The sequence below is a fragment of the Theropithecus gelada genome, chromosome 3 (assembly GCF_003255815.1).
Source record: "Theropithecus gelada isolate Dixy chromosome 3, Tgel_1.0, whole genome shotgun sequence".
In the NCBI taxonomy this organism is placed as follows: Eukaryota; Metazoa; Chordata; class Mammalia; order Primates; family Cercopithecidae; genus Theropithecus; species Theropithecus gelada.
In genome coordinates, this window is record NC_037670.1 from 152,282,007 (window position 1) to 152,298,851 (window position 16,845).

Below are 16,845 nucleotides of genomic sequence, written 5' to 3' on the forward strand. Positions count from 1 at the left end.
CATACCTGTAAGCCAAGCACTTTGGGAGGCTGACTGGGGAGGATTGCTTGAGCCCAGGAGTTCAAGACCAGTCCTGACAACTGACAACATAGCAAGACCCCATCTCAAAAAAAAAAAAAAAAAATTAGCCAGGCATGGTGGTGCACATCTGTAGTCTCAGCTAATTGGGAGGCGGAGGTGGAAGGATCACTTGAACCTGGGAGTTCAAGTCTGCAATGCATCATGGTTGTGCCACTGCACTGCAGCCTGGGTGATAGTGTAAGACCCTGTCTCAAAAAAAATTAAAAAAAGGAGCAAAATTTCTGGATTCTAATTATTTGTCTTTTGCCGCAACTTGATGTTGTTGGGCAGGTTGGTACCCCAGCTTTTGTGTGCTATTCCCTGCCAGGGAGGTAAAGAAGAAAAAGCAAGAGTTCATGTGGATCTTTTGTTAACATTTAAGGAAAGCATTCAGTTTTTAAAATTATAATAAAGGGCATTTTGTTTTAATTAAGAAGTTAGTGAAGCAATGGTATAGATAATAGAGATAGAGAAAAACCCCCATAATTCTGCTACCAGTAGGAATTAGACTAAATAGATTAAAATAAATTTAAGTAGATTAAAATCAGTTCTTTTTCATTGGTTCTCCATCAGGGACTGCAAATATTGAGAATATTAGTGTATACCTCAGGGTTGTTTAATGAGGATTAAACAAGATAACATGAAGTGCTTAGTGCATGCTTATAAAATACTTAATAAGTGTTAGTGTGGTAATCACTACTGCTCCTTGCTAATTTCTCTTACTACAGATACTCCTAATACTATTAGATCAACCACTGAAGATTAAATGTGTTTCAGCATTTTTCGCATTTTGGACATTAACAAATGGGTGAACCAACGTTTCGAATAGTTTATTTTCCTATTGTGTAACAGCTTGATTGCTTCCAAGTGAAGAGTGTTGACCCTTCTTGGAGCTGACCAAGTCCATTTGCCCAGAAGGAAGAAGTAGTGTAGCCTCTAAGAAAGAAGGGTTGGATTTTAATTTCCTGTTTTGTGGATGAGAATCTTGGGCAGAGAAACACAAGGCCAGCTGGAACTTGTTCTAAAATATCATAACTGTATCCCATGTTAACAGGACAGTGGAATCTTATCAGAACTATCCTAGGTGAAAGGATACTTTGTAATCTGATCCTAGCATTCTGTTATAGTTCCATATATTTATACAGTCTAGTGCTTTTTGCCTGTCCCAGAGTAACTCAGTCTCACTGTTTCTCCTGGTAACTCTTCAAAGATCCCTGTGAGATGAAATATTTGATAGCCGCAGATTTCATCTTTTCCTAGCCCATAGTCATCATTTCTCCTTCCTAATAATTCAGTGTCTCCTCAACCTGCAGTGATTTGGTTTTCCTCCTACTGTGCCCTCAAAGCTGCATCGACATGAGTTACCAGTAATGCCAACTGATTGAAAAACCTGATTTCCCTGCTCTCATTTTCACTCCCTCACCCCCCACCCCAACGCTGACATCTAGGCCTTTAACAAGGCCTAGAGATTGTGCCTCCTTAAAACCTCTCTTATCCATCCTTGACATTTGATTAATACTGCTATTCTTTGTTCATCTCTGATGATGAACAAAGATGTTGTTTGGATGTTGAAATAATAGTCTCTTTGCCCTCATTCTCCTTCCCTCTAATCCTTTCTCCATATGCTCTCAGATGTTTTTGAAACATAATTTTATTTTTTTCCAGACTCTTCAGTGGTTCCTGATATTCCAAGACACTTTAGTGATTCCTCATTACCTTTGTGACAAATCTAAATGCCTTAACCTGGGTTACAAGCCCATTTGTGATTTGACTTTTAGACTTCTCTTACTGAAACCCCTCTGGGATGCCAAGCCCCCACCATGCTGAAGAACTTAGGTCTTCTTCCAGGCTGGAGTCCTGCCTTCTGCCCTCAGCTCATGCTGCTCCTCCATCAGTAGTTCCTTCACCACCTCTGTGGCTGATGAGCACCTGCTGTCTTTTAAGATTCAGCCACTTAAGAAATCACACCTGACATTTCCTTTCATCATCCCATCTTTGTGCTGTCAAAGCATTCACAACATTTCACTGCATGTTTACAAGTTTATGTATCTTTCTCTACTGGATTGCAAGCTCTCCAAAGAAGAGAACCTTTCTCTCATCTCTGTGTCTTTGTGCCTAGTCGGTACCTGACATAATACAGGTAAGCACTGAATAAACATTTAAGTGAATAATGAGGAAAAGAACCTGAGCATCTCCTTTTTGGGCGTTGAAAGATTGTGCAGTGTGGCACTACCCTTTCTCTCTGGCTTTCTATTTCTTTGGAGCATGTTTAGCTTTCTCACATTCAGGAATAATCAAGGATCTTACTGCTCTTTTGCATCCCTTTGTATCACTGTCCCAAATATCTTCACGTGATTATTCTTTGCCTTCTGTCATGAAATCGTCATTCAAAGAAACTCAGCTGTCTCCTAAGTCCTGTGGCAATGAAAGCAGCTCCACTGTATGCCCCCAGCCATCCCTTCCCTGTTCCAAGCTAATCCCCAGTGTTGCCTAGCTACTCCAGGCAGCCTAGATACTGCATTGATGGGCACCATGGGAATTATATATTTATTTCCCACAGATTTATTGAGCTCCTGCTGTGGGTAAAGTTGTTTATGGTTTCATGAGAAATATAGAAATGAATGTCATAACTTCTAAAGAACTTACTCATTTAACTAAACACCACCTATTCCACAAAACCTATTGAAATAAAAAAAAAAAAGAAATACTATCTTTAAAAAATAATAAAAGTGTCTGGGCGCAGTGGCTCATGCCTGTAATGCCAGCACTTTGGGAGGCTGAGGTGGGCGGATCACGAAGTCAGGAGTTTGAGACCAGCCTGGCCAACATGGTGAAACCTTGTCCCTACTAAAAATACAAAAAAAATTAGCTGGGTGTGGTGGCCTGTGCGTATAATCCCAGCTACTCGGGAGGCTGAGGCAGGAGAATCGCTTGAATCCAGGAGGCAGAGGTTGCAGTGAGCCGATATTACACCACTGCACTCCAGCCTGGCGACAGATTGAGACTCGTCTCAAAAATGAATAAATAAATAAATAAATAAAACAAAATTTAAAAAGGTAAAAAAAAAAAAAAATTTTTGCTATTTTTGTTTGTTTGTTTTTGAGATGGAGTCTTGCTTTGTCTCCCATGCTGGAGTGCAGTGGTGCAATCTTGGCTCACTGCAACCTCCACCTCCCAGGTTCAAGCGATTCTCCTGTCTCAGCTTCCCAAGTAGATGGGATTAGAGGTGTGTGCCAACATGCCTGGCTAATTTTTTTTTTTTTTTTTGTATTTTTAGTAGAGACGGGGTTTCACCATGTTGGCCAGGCTGGTCTCGAACACCTGACCTCAGGTGACCTGCCTGTCTTGGCCTCCCAAAGTGTTGGGATTACAGGTGTGAGCCTCCCAAAGTGCTGGGATTATAGGCCCGGCCATATTTTGCTGCTATTAAAAAAAAAAAGAAATGTCACAATCCTGCATTCATTGGAGCTGTTGAGGACTAGGGTAGCTGGGGAAAGGCGGCAGAGCAGGATTGTAAGTTACATATCCAGATGGTACAGTGGGATGGTTGGAAGAGAAAGAGGGACAAAAAGTATTGAGTGTTGGGCCATGTACATAGTAACTAGTTAAGGTTTTACATTGTGGGGTTTCATCTTGTCCTGGTAGTTTTAAGTCTGTCTGGTCAAAGAGAAGATTAGAATTAAAAGCTCAGTTTCACTGTGGTAGACATGACAACCTTGCTTGGGTCTGGAAGTGCTGAACAGGCTGCCAGATTGCCTGCAGTTGGGCATTCTAAAGGAAAGAGTAATTTTGAGTCTCAACTACTTAAAAGCCACTTGCTTCTTAGATAGGACTCTGGGACATCATTTGAATAGACCACAGTTATTCTTCCTGTTAGACCATTCTGGCCCTTATTCGAATAAATGCTTTGAGCAGATTTCCTTAGACCTGACTTTTAGAGTTGTTCTGCAAGCTTCTGTTAGGATAGACTTCTCCATCAGATAGCACTCTGCCTGGCTGTCCTTTGTGTGGACACATGGATAACACTGGCCTCACTTCCACAAGGGCTCTGTCCCAGAGCACTCTCTTGCCCTCGGGAGGAGTGATGTGGTCAGTTGCTCTCCTGCATAGCTCTTGGAGTCTCTTGATTGCCTCTCTTCTTATCTAATATCTTGTCCAGTTATTGAATTTGCCCAACTCTGGACGGAACACAACTTGAGAAGGCTTATTTAGGAAAGGAAGATTGCAGAAACTAGGTTATTTTTTCTTACACGGTTAGGCATATGTCCTTTGCAAGACCCTAGTGTGGTTTTCTCTTATTGACCAGTAACTAGCCAGCTGGAAAACATGAGGTCCTAAGGGGAAGATGTTTCTTCAGCGAGCCTTAAAAGTTTTTTAGAAAAGTTCTGCCCGGTTGGTAGAAGTTGGAGGTTTCCCTGCAGGGGCTAGATATTTTCCTGTGAACTGACCCTTTGTAAGTGAGTTTTCACCACAGTCTTGGCCTCCTTTAGGACCACTGGTCTTGTCAGAGCTTTTGCAAGTATTTAGGAAAGCTGTATGTTACTGAATTTTCAATATTAATACAGTACTCAGGACTATATCTTAAACTTATCTATAGCTTGGTGTGTTTTTAGAGTAAGTTGATCCCTAAGGTAATAAAAATGTGGAAGGCTTTGTTCATTGGTTCAATGCTGTTTCTGTGGTGTGGTTGATAATTGGGATCATTTGTCAGTCAGACACTTTGGTGACTGGTATCTGATTTTATTTTTGGAGATTGGGGCGGGGGTTAGAAATGAGACATAAAATCAAGGTGAACTCGATACTGTCATTGAGCGAATTGCTCCTTTGTTGGCTGGTGCTTTGAAGAGAGGGCATGATGTGAGCGAGTATCTGTTCATTTTGGCGTCTTTGAGAACCCTTACTCAGGATCAGTTCTCTAGAACCTCATGATTTATGTTATGTAACAGTACTGTTTTTATAAATACCAGCCCAACAGGTTGGTGGACCTGCCACCTTTTGATTGGTTTCTGGTTTCTTAGAAGTCATACGGATATTTTTCTTCTAGAAAAGCTTGTTGGGTGAGTTCATGGAATAATTAGCATGGACCAAAGAGGTTAGCAGAGGTTTGCTTTCGGGCCACCAGTTTACTGTTTTGCCTTTACTGTGTGTAGCATGAGTTCTGTGGTTTGAAGAGATTATAATAGACAATGTATGCTATCGTGTATCACTTTTCCCTTTTATATTTTGCATTTTTTTTCAGCATGTGAGCTCCTACTGATCATATGCTCCTTGAACACCTACCCCATCCCTCCCCATTTCGGTTCTAAGTGAACTTGGGACATTAAACCAGGTCCAGACTATAAATTCAAGTGCCAGTGGCCACTGTGCCAATAGCTTCGGAGGAGAATCTCTGTTTGTCTGAACCATCCCAGGAGTGATAGGATGGGGCGGGGCAAAACCACCCCTTTGTGTATTATCTTGAGATGACATGGAGACTCTGCTTCCACTCTGTGGATGTGTGGCTCAGTCCTCGTGTCTGTGCATGGAACAGTGAGAGGAAGGAATCACCATTATCAAGGTGATTCTTTGTCAGGGGCTGGTACTGGTGTCCTCCCAAGGATGTTGGGACCTGTAAAGGCTTCAGACTAGAGCAGAAGTAGAAGAGACATTTGGGGGGATATCTTCTTACTATTGCTGATCTTTGAAGAGGAGGGTGGAGATGACTTAAATAAGGCTCTTACTTGAGCAGGGTATTCACTCTGAAATAAGAGCACTCGAATCATGTCCCTCCTCCAACATGGCTTTAACTGGTTTCAGGCTAGTTTAATAGGCAATGAAAGTGTTTTAGAAACTGGAAAGAGGCGGAGAAATGGAGGTGGTAGTTGTTATTTATGACTTCCCTCTGCCTAGGTGGGTTCCTGGAGCCTGGACTTCCCATTTGAAGGAGTGGGTTGATATATATACGGCATTTAGAGCAGTGGCTGGCACATGGTATGTGCTATAAAAGCATTGGCAAATGTTATTCACAAAGTAAGCTATAACTCTGAACAGACAGTGATAGGGAAAAAGTCCTGCTGCCAGTGTCTGGAAAACTCTGAGGCCTGTTTTTAGTGCCTGTGCTAGTTAAACCAACTGCTGGACCCTCGTTTTTTATGAGCCCCCCTAAGTGTGCGATCTGCATTGTGTGCATTTCATTTTTATATTCTCAAGGTCCAGCGCAGGGCCAGGACCATGGTAGGTACTCAGACATTTACTCAAAGAATGAAGTTGCTTGAATGCTGATTGGCATCTGAAACTAGGCAGTTCTCATGTGACATATTTGTTTTGTCTTTCAGCCCTGGGCATTTCCAGCTCGAGAGTTCCTTCGAAAGAAGCTGATTGGGAAGGAAGTCTGTTTCACGATAGAAAACAAGACTCCCCAGGGGCGAGAATATGGCATGATCTACCTTGGAAAAGGTGAGCTGCAGGGAAAGGACTCGTTTCTCTCAAGTCTAAAGTTCCTTTAAAGATCAGTTTTCTTGTGGTGGAAGGCCAATGTGGGTTCTGGTGGAGGAAGCTGTAGGACAGTTGGCTGAAGGCGTAAATGGAAATGCTTTAGGCCCTGAGCACATGGAATGTATAGGTACAGAGGCACACCCCCAGTGTTCCTGTTCCTTGTGTACCCCTTTTCCTGCTTTCTTGGCTTGGTTTAGGTGCATGTAGTATGGAGTTGCATTCTTCCCCGTGTTAAGGCCATTTGCTCATGGAACTTAATGGCTCTGTGCTTCTAGGTCAGAATGCTAATTGAATTCGTATAGATTTCCTTTTGCATCTTCTATTTCTTTTATCTATCTTGTGGCGTTTCTTCTTCTCTTGGGAACTCTTTCGGAAAGGAAGATTTGTTGAGGGTCTGTGGTTTTTTGCAGCCTACATGTTTTGTTATGGAATGGAAGGAACACAGATGTCGGAGTTGCATAGATGTAGGTTAGAATTCTGATTTCCTGCCATGTGCCCTTACTTAACCCTTAACCTCTGTAAGCCCTTGTTTCTTCATTTGTAAGTTATTGGGAGAGTTGAAAGAGATAGTATAGGCCAGGCACAGTGGCTCACACCTGTAATCCCAGCACTTTGGGAGCAAGGCAGGAGGATCTCTTGAGCACAGGAGTTTGAGACCAGCCTGGGGCAACATGTGAAACCCTGTTTCTATGGAAAAACTAGCCAGGCGTGGTGGTGCACGCCTGTAGTCCCAGCTACTCAGGAGGCTGAGGTGGGAGGATCACCTGAGTCAGGGAGGTCGAGTCTGTAGTGAGCCATGATCATGCCATTGCACTCTAGCCTGAGTGACTGAGTGAGACCCTGGTCAAAAAACAAAAAAATAGACAGTGTTTGTAAAGCCCCTCACTCTGGATATTTGTGTGTGTGCGTATCGTTTAGCTGGGCCAGATGGCTCATGGGATATTAGATGTTCTGGGCTTTTGGATTAGGTAGTAATAGAATAAAATTGAGGAATGGAGTTGGAACAGAAATAGGACATTGAAAGAGGAATGTTCTCCAGAAAGCAGCCAGATGAACATGAAGTTATGTTCATTGAACTATTTGTGGAGCAGAGTTTTTTTAAGTTTCCTGTGATTCTTGATTAAAAACCTTTGAGATAGCTCATGTAACAGAGTTGATTTGGATAATCTATTTGAGTTGGATAGTCAGTGCTAGCAATAAACAGGGTAGAATCACAGTGCTAACAGTATTCTGCTAAGACTGTTTTTAATGATAGAGGTCTTAGAAAAATGAGTTGGGAATGACCTTGGAGGCATCTTGTTCAATTTCCTACCTAGTAGAGAAACACTTCTTTTTAGCCTCCTGAAAAATGGCTACCTGCTTCTTGTTTGAATGAGAAATTCTAGAAACATAAGGCCTCTTTTCAAAAAGGGAAATAATAAGTTTGCTTTTTACCCATAATTATTATAATATAGTAAGAAACAAAATGCTTAAAGATAATTATTGAGTGGTTACTGGTTAGAAAGAATGTAAGAGGAAAAGAAGTGTACTATCTTCAAAATGCAATTTTTCAAGGATTTCATTACCTAAAAAATTTCAATTCCCTAACAGCTGGTCAGTCTTCTGTTACCCCACAAGAGACCCTACTGGACCACAGATAATTGTGGGCACAGATATTTCTATAAGTAGACCACCCCTAAGAGTTCATTTTAATACCCTACCCCTAAGAGTTCATTTTAATGCCCTTGGTCTTCAACCAAAATGGCCAAATTGTTTAAGAGAAGCTGATATTTTAAGTTATCTGTAGAGTTGTTTTTTAAAAGTTTGCTGTTTAAACTGACTCACATTACAAACTGGATATAATTTAATTTAGTATGTTAACACATTAGTGTTTAGAATAAGAACTGGTACATAGTAGGTGATCAATAAATATGTCCTTAAATAATGATTGGAATTACCTATGTCTTTCCATTTTAAAGATAAAGGAATGGTTTAATGTTTAATATTTTCACTAAGGTATTTTAACTAACTCTTAATGCCAATTCTATTATAATGAAAGAAAATAGTGACTTAGATAATTAGCATTTGTGTATTTATTTTATTGCTACCCAGTTTTTTTTTTATGATGGGAGAGAACGGTAAAATTTGAGACTTTGTGGTTAACATAGAACTTACTAAAAAAGAGATGATTAGTCTTCTGACTTCTGAAGACAATGTAGTCACCCACCTGCTCTGAATACTGTCTCCAGATGTGACTTGGTCATATTCAGAATTTGATAAGTAAGAAGGAAGAATGAGATCCTTGGCCTACAAATTCCTGTTTCGCTTTCCTATCTGCCACATTTCGTTGCCTCCGTTGAGGGTTCACCCCAGGGGAAGATACTTTTCTCCTTTTTGCAGGTGCATTCAGAACTCACTTTTTAGAATTGGGCATTTCAGAGTGGGCCATTTCAGCATGCTGTGTGCCAAGAAAATGTCTGGCTTATCGGGTGTGCTGTTGATTGGCTCATTTTATGGTCACTCACCTTGTTTGTACCAGGGCTTCATTCTTTCCACCCTTAGCTCTCCTGGCACTTCACTGCTCAGTTTTCCCTTAATCATTGAGTCCTTCCTTTTGACTTTTCACTCTTTGGGATTCCTGTTGCTTGGAAGAACCAATATAAAATTTACTAATGTGTCTTTGGCTGGCCTCAGCAGTAACCTCAATGGAAAGGGTCAGGTGATCCACACTCACCCTTGGAACCTGAACCTTCTTTGTATAAATTTCTCAGTTCAACTTTTCTTGGTAGGTAAAGAGCCTTAAGATTTGCCCCTGCAGAAATTTGGGCATGATAATGGCAAGGCAGTTAGGTTGGGCTTGGGGGCAGTGTATGTACCCATTACTGCTTGCAGAAGTCGATGTGTAGTTTGCTGAATATAAATCTTACACAATTTTATTCTGTGCTGACATTACCTATCAGTTAGACTGCTGTGTTCCAGGTTATCTTGGAGCTTGTTCTCTGCCATATTAAAGATTTTTATGTGATTATTCCCTCATAGATGTCTTCCTTTATGGTTTTGGCCGACAAGCAGAGATTTAAGAGAAAACACTGAGCCTGAAAGCTTTTTCAATAGCATCGAACTACAATTAATGTTTCAAGTGCCTGGGTAGAACCTAATCAGATTGGGTTTTATGTTTCACTTCATTTTTCTTGCTAGGTCTGATGGCTGCTTTGTGAGAGATGAGAAATCTAGCCAGTGTTCTCTCAGTATCTCTGTGAGAGCAAGAGAAAGTCTTTGTCAAATGTTGTAGCTTGTCTTGGTGTCCTCTTGAAGCAGAGAATAGGATATCCCTGAGAGGAATTGGACCTTCTGTCATAATGTGTGATAGGCAGCCCTAAATGAATCCATCTCTCTGATTGTACACGGTGAAGGGACTAACTTTTTCTAATTCTTGCCATGCGCTTGGCACTGTGCTTGGTGATTTACACACATTACATTACTATTTAATTCTCACAAGAACCCATCAAGGCAAGTGCTCTCCCCACTTTAGAGATGAGTAAATTAAGATGCTGGGAGAGCTTGTCGAAGCTGTTAGGCAGCCAGATTTGCGTTCAGCTCCAGGCCTCTATTCCTCTAGTCACCACTTTATACTCTCTTGAGCTGCCAGCTGCGTGCGTCTTGCTTTCTTGTCCATCTCCCATGGTTCCTGAGATTGCCTTTGGCCCGAAAGATACACTGGAAAATTAAAAACAAAGTCCAGAGAAGAAGATTGATAGACCTTTGGGTCCTAGAGACTAGATATTACGGGAAAAGAGGTTTTCTGAAAAACCCAATGCTACACTGCTGCCTTGTCCGTTTCTCTGGCAGCATTATTCTCCTTGAGGAGCTAAGTGTGAAAGTAGTCCCATTTGTGCTCTGTTGCTGTTGGAGGCAGGTCTGAATCTTGTTTTTAAATCCCTCTTTTCCTCCTCAGATACCAATGGGGAAAACATTGCAGAATCACTGGTTGCAGAGGGCTTAGCCACCCGGAGAGAAGGCATGAGAGCTAATAAGTAAGTATTCATTACTCCTCAGTCTCTCTGATTTACTTGAGACATCAAGGGAGGTTGGGTAGTCAGCTGTAAATTGGCTTTGCTGCATTTTTTTCATTCTTGCCCCCAGACATGGGTAACTACAGGGGCTTTCACAGCTTCGAGGACATTCTGACCCAGGTAGTATGGATTATTTTGAGCTAGGAAGTCACTCAGCATTCATTAATGGTGTTTGAAGTGTATGACTCTTTTAAACACAGCCTTTGAGATTAGGCAGTTCTATTCTTCATGTCCATAAGAGTCAACAAGTCTTAGACCGTAGATATTCAGTTCCAGAGTATTTATCTATCTATCTATCTAGCCAGTCCCAAATATTTATTGAGCACTTACTATGTGCCAGGCAGTTTTCTAGGCACTGAGAATATAGTGTGAACAGACTTAGCTTCTGCTGACATTTTAATGGGGAGACAAGCAGTAAACAAATAGATATACAATCAGTGCAAGGAGTAAGTACAGTCAAAATTAAGTGGGTGAATAAATAGAATACAAAGCAAAATCTGTTGTTTTGAATCTGGAGAAACTGACAAGGCCTCCCTTGTTCTGAGAGTCAGGAAAAATTTGTGTGTCTTCAAAGTCTTTCAAGTCGGTGTTGTTTATGTATCTGTAGTTGCTTAATAGGTAAAATGTATTTGTTTAGCCAATGTCAGTGTGAACCTGTTAGAAAGGGGTTGTGTGTATGTCAGGTTTATAGTACATATATCATGTTCAAGTTCTCTCGTGTTGGCTGTCAGTAGGATGGATTGCGGCTGGCTTTCATTAATGCTTCAGTCTCTGAAAAGTGCTACATCTGTAATCTGGAGGCTATAATAATGCTGTTTTATATCATTAAGTCCCTGCTGTCTTATATGACTGTCATAGCTATAGGAAAGGCTTTACAGAAACATTTGCATGAGGTATACCAATGATGAGGATGAGCAAAGGCAGATATGTGCCTTTCGCATTCTTTCTGCCTTCACAGACATAGGGGCCAGGTCTTTCACCATAGACTTCTATGGTCCTTTCTGACTGAGGAGACATTTGCTGGACTCCATAATTGGGGTGTGCCAGTGGGAATTTGTTGAATTAAGATACTTGTTTTGGTGGTGTTTTTGGATGTATGCCAAATCTGTATCTTAAGGATAATTACTGGCTTGATTACCATTTTAGTATTTTTTGGGAATTCAGTTTGCAATTAGAATGAATAATAAAAAAATCTCACAGCAGTATTGGACCATCTCAACAAATAAATCTCCGCTGGAGTACCAGTCCTTTTTCCTCCAAAATTATTTTGACTTTAAGTCACTTTTTCCCAGTTTTGTGTTTGGTTCAATCTCTTACACTACATTTCTTCATCTAATTTTGACTGTGAATTTGGATCCCTAAGAGTGTGGTTGCCTTTTGGGGTAGGGAAGGGAAGAGAGATGAAGACTTCTGGCTTGAGAAATTGGTAGGTCACCCTTGCTTAGGAATCCCTCTTGCTGAAGATGAGAAGAGATTCAGTTTATGCATACAGCTGTTGATGGCACTGGGTGTCTGAGATTATGCAAAAGCCATGCAGTTCCATGCTGCCTTTAGCTCAGATATAACAGAGAAAGAGGAGCCATTTCTAGCCTTTTTAAAAAAACTTGATTTGGTTTGTCTACTGATATTTTGGCTGCTCTAGTACATAGTTTGGTTTCTTGCCTGATGAAGGAGGAGGCTTCCATTTTCAAGCTGCTTTTGTCTAGCTTGCCTTATTAAATGTGTAAGTAGTTTGGGGGTAACATTATCTGTGATAGCAGTGTTCATTCCACGTTCCTCAGCCTTGTTCTGTAAACTGAGAGAGAGAAAGAGTGATTCTTAGTCGGCTTCTCTGCACTACTGAGCTGTGCCTGGGATTCCGGTTCCTGAATCTGGGATGGTTAAATGAAGCTCTACCCACTGGAGCAGCTCTGAGCCACTAACTTGTTCTCTTCTCATTGGTAATGGTGGCAGTACTGAGAATGTGTTCTTTAGATTGTCTCATTAAATGCTCTTACTATTTAACCTTTTGTTTGAAGGGACAAGTCTGGAATCTAGAAATTGCAATCATGGTGATTTTCTGGTTATATCTTAAGCCATGGATCTGAAACAGACCTTTGGTGTCTTCAAGGGGTGAAGATGTTAAAGAAAATGTGTGTCAGAGAGCCTCATATTTCTGTTTGGGAACTCACTAACCACTCTTGTTTATATTTTATGTCCCAGTCCTGAGCAGAACCGGCTTTCAGAATGTGAAGAACAAGCAAAGGCAGCCAAGAAAGGGATGTGGAGTGAGGGGAACGGTTCACATACTATTCGGGACCTCAAGTATACCATTGAAAACCCAAGGCACTTTGTGGACTCACACCACCAGAAGCCTGTTAATGGTGAGGCTGGCGGGAACAGACAGATACAACTCAGGGTGATTTCTTTCTGTTTGCACTCTTTGCTTCTTGAGGTTTGTAAAATCTAGTAAGCCTTTCTTATACTTATTTAGTATCCTTGGGAAATCCTTAAGGTTAAAACAGCACCTTAGTATTTCAGAAGGGAATTTGGATTCAGTTCATGTAGGTCACATCAGATACTTCTGCAGAGGCTAGTCCTGTGCTGTTGCAGGGTAGTAAATTGCTGGTGTTTTGCACATTGATTATGTTCTAGTCTCAAAAAGAAGGCTGTTTAAATAACAACCCTGAAACTTAGAGGTAGCAACATGTATTCTGTATACATCTAAACAGATCCAGTTACCCTTCATTGGGGATTGATTCCAGGACCCTGCCCCGCTCTTCCTCCCAGGAATACCAGAATCAAAGATGCTCAAGTCCTTTATATAAAATGGTGCAGTATTTGCCTATAACCCACTCACATCCTTCTGTATACTTTAAATCATCGCTAGGTTACTTACAATAACTGTTACAGTGCCTACACACCACTTCATTTGTGTGGACTCAACATAATGGTGTGTGGCAAATTCATGTTTTGCTTTTTGGAACTCTGTGGAATTTTTTCTTTTTTCTGAATATTTTTGACCTGTGGTTGGTTGAATCCATGGATGTGGAACCGATGGATACAGAGGGCTGACTGTTATGTGTATTTATGTGCTGTATAGTTTTTGGCCCGGTTTTGAGACCTTGCTGACTGCAGACTCAGTAAAATAAGATTTTTACCAATCTTAAGTTACTAATTCTTTTTTGTTGGGCACCTAGTACTCAGGTGAGCATCCTAGCTTATGGATAACAAACCTTCAGTGTGAGCCACGAGGTTCCAGAAGGTTCAGAAGACAGAGAAGCAGGCCTAATCTGCATTCCTCAGGAATCCTTTGTGCAAGAGTCTGCTATGTAAACCCTCATGATCTGCCAGCGCATCCTTACTTTTCAGAGGGAGGCTTTCTCAGGGATTTTGGGGAGAGGAAACTGTGTTAAATGCAGTTTGATTGGGCAGTGGTTATCCTTGTTAGGACGTTTGCTAAGGACTTAAGCTGTTTATTCTGTCATGCAGCTATCATCGAGCATGTGCGGGATGGCAGTGTGGTCAGGGCCCTGCTCCTCCCAGATTACTACCTGGTTACAGTCATGCTGTCAGGCATCAAGGTCAGACCATACTCTTGGCTATGTGGTGGGTATAGAGTTTGTGGATATTCAGCGATGGATTCTTCTACTTGGGGACTTTGGATCTGCTGTTTCTTCCTAATGTGGGCCATTAACATTGACTTTATACTTGTTTTAGTTTAAACTTTGTAGTGTGACGGTTCTAATTGGATCAAATAACTTTATTTATTTATTTTTTAAAGTATTCTGGGTCTGGAATGGACTGTGCTTAGGGTTGTTGAGTATGTAAACCTAGAGAAATGGAGCAATGAGAGGCTATGAAGTTTGCTGAATATGACTTGCATTAAGCGTTGATGTAAAATATTCATTTTGGTTTTTAAAAAATCTGAGATTAAAAGCTAAGCACTGGCAAGTCTTTTATTGGTAAGGAGCCACTTTTTACTGTAATTAAAATTATTGTCCTCACGATAATGTGAGTTTTATTATCTATCTTTGCCAAGAAGTCTGAGATGATGATATTTCCAGTCCATTTTTACCAGTGTGTTTTAAATTAGAAGGGCTGATTTAAGACCTTCCTGAGTTTAGCTTCATGGCATGTGTGGTTTTTGGAAGGCTTAGTGTGGGGTGAGAGTGCCTAGCACTCACATTTAGGCTGCATTACTCACTTACCTTGCCTTTGCTTTAGTGCCCAACTTTTCGACGGGAAGCAGATGGCAGTGAAACTCCAGAGCCTTTTGCTGCAGAAGCCAAATTTTTCACCGAGTCGCGATTGCTTCAGAGAGATGTTCAGATCATTCTGGAGAGCTGCCACAACCAGAACATTCTGGGTACCATCCTTCATCCAGTGAGTGTGTCTGTGCAGACTGGGTGGTGATGGGCTAGGGATCATTTGGGGTTTGAAGAACAGGAGTTTGCTTCTCTCTCTCTTCTTTTTCTCTGTGTTTAACATCCATTAAAATGTTGGCTGGGCGCGGTGGCTCACGCCTGTAATCCCAGCACTTTGGGAGGCCAAGGTGGATGGATCATGAGGTCAGGAGATCGAGACCATCTGGCCAACATGTGAAACCCTGTTTCTACTAAAAATATAAAAATTAGCCTGGCATGGTGGCATGTGCCTATAGTTCCAGCTACCCAGGAGGCTGAGGCAGGAGAATCGCTTGAACCCGGGAGGTGGAGGTTGCAGTGAGCCGAGATCATGCCACTGTACTCCAGCCTGGGTAACAGAGTGAGACTCTGTCTCCCCAAAAAAAAAAAAAAAAAAAAAAAAGGCAAGATTATTATTAATATCTGGTGATTTTTGAGGCATTTTCTAGGGAGTTATCCTTTGTCTTACAGAATTGGACAATTTTCTCATCTTTAGGAAATTAATCTCAAGTGTTAGTGGGTTCATAAGAGGAAGAGGAACTTGATCACATATTTATCTAACTGTTTGGTCCTAGGGGTTGCTACATTCATTAGAAGTAGAACTGGAATTTGTAGAATAGGGTTGATGAGGTCTAGAAGTCAGCTAGCTAAAGTATTGGTAGATCAATGATGAGGAAACTGAGGTATGGAAAAATTATTTTTTGTATTCCAGGCTTTGTATTCCAGGTACCTTCTAACTCTGCTTTTAGCAGGGAATAGGTTATGTTCTTATAGTTGCGATTATTGGATGTTTTGCCCTATTGTGCACTTTGATAGTTGGGCTATTCTTAGACATAAGATGGCCTTCTTTTTAACACCTAAATTTGAATGGATTTTCATTATTGTAACCTGTGTCCAATACAGAGTTAAGCTACTTATTCTTTGGCTAGATAATTCTTCCATGATGGCAGTTGTGGGAGGTTGAGAGGCTTGGTTTAGGGTGTGCCAAGGTCATGTCTGTTTCTTCTGGAGTGCTGTCTGGCTGTGCCCTGCCAGATGGCTCTGTGTCACGGTAGAGTGTGAATTTTAATTCACTGGGCACAGTGTAGCTTCCGTTATTCCCCGCTCAGCCTGTTCTTCAGCTCTTATGAAAGGGGAAGGAAGTGCTGATCTTAAGGGAAGGAAGAATAAGGTGTAATCTCTATTAAAGATTAACATCCTCCTCTGCCCACAAGAAGAGCTATTGAAATGTCAATTCCCTTCAATGCCACTAGCATTTATCCTACTCCTATTAAGTGAGTTATTATGGTGGATATTGTGGGGATACGAAGCCAAGGCTGTTGAAAGGAGTCTCAGAGTGGCATCTCTCCCATCTTAGGAGTGGTTTCCTAGTGAGAGAAGCTACCCTACTGTAAACAAACAAACAAACAAACTGCAGACTAGATTGTGACTATGTTAATTGTGTCAGAAGTCTAGAGAAATGGATTCTTTTGCAACAGAGTCTAATCGGCACCTGCCTCTCATGTATCTTGTTTTTCAGAACGGCAACATCACAGAGCTCCTCCTGAAGGAAGGTTTTGCACGCTGTGTGGATTGGTCGATTGCAGTTTATACCCGGGGCGCAGAAAAGCTGAGGGCGGCAGAGAGGTAAGGTCTGTCCTAGAGGCCTTCCAGCTATGGATCTTGTTAAGGATCTTTAGGGAAAGAAATCTGGTGATTTTCTCACACCCCTGTGTGTCAGTGTTCATTTTACTTCAGTAAAGGAGTAGGGCAGTTCCTTATGGAGGAGTGACTTAAATATTGGTCTTCAGGTTCAGTCTAATTGAATGCTGGATAGTAAGGACTTAGAGTCTTCAGTTAGACATTTTTCTTCACTTGATTTGCTTTTTTAATGT

General features: G+C 41.3%; 1 protein-coding gene across 1 annotated transcript in view; it reads left to right on the top strand.

Annotated features, from left to right (window-relative positions):
- SND1 (staphylococcal nuclease and tudor domain containing 1) overlaps positions 1-16,845 on the top strand; it is a 437,130-nt gene that overhangs the window by 34,963 nt on the left and 385,322 nt on the right. Inside the window, exons 3-8 of the mRNA XM_025379159.1 lie at positions 6,375-6,495; positions 10,469-10,547; positions 12,789-12,949; positions 14,058-14,149; positions 14,793-14,951; positions 16,491-16,597. Of these exons, the coding sequence (XP_025234944.1) occupies positions 6,375-6,495; positions 10,469-10,547; positions 12,789-12,949; positions 14,058-14,149; positions 14,793-14,951; positions 16,491-16,597 (719 nt within the window). The remainder of the gene's footprint in view (positions 1-6,374; positions 6,496-10,468; positions 10,548-12,788; positions 12,950-14,057; positions 14,150-14,792; positions 14,952-16,490; positions 16,598-16,845) is intronic.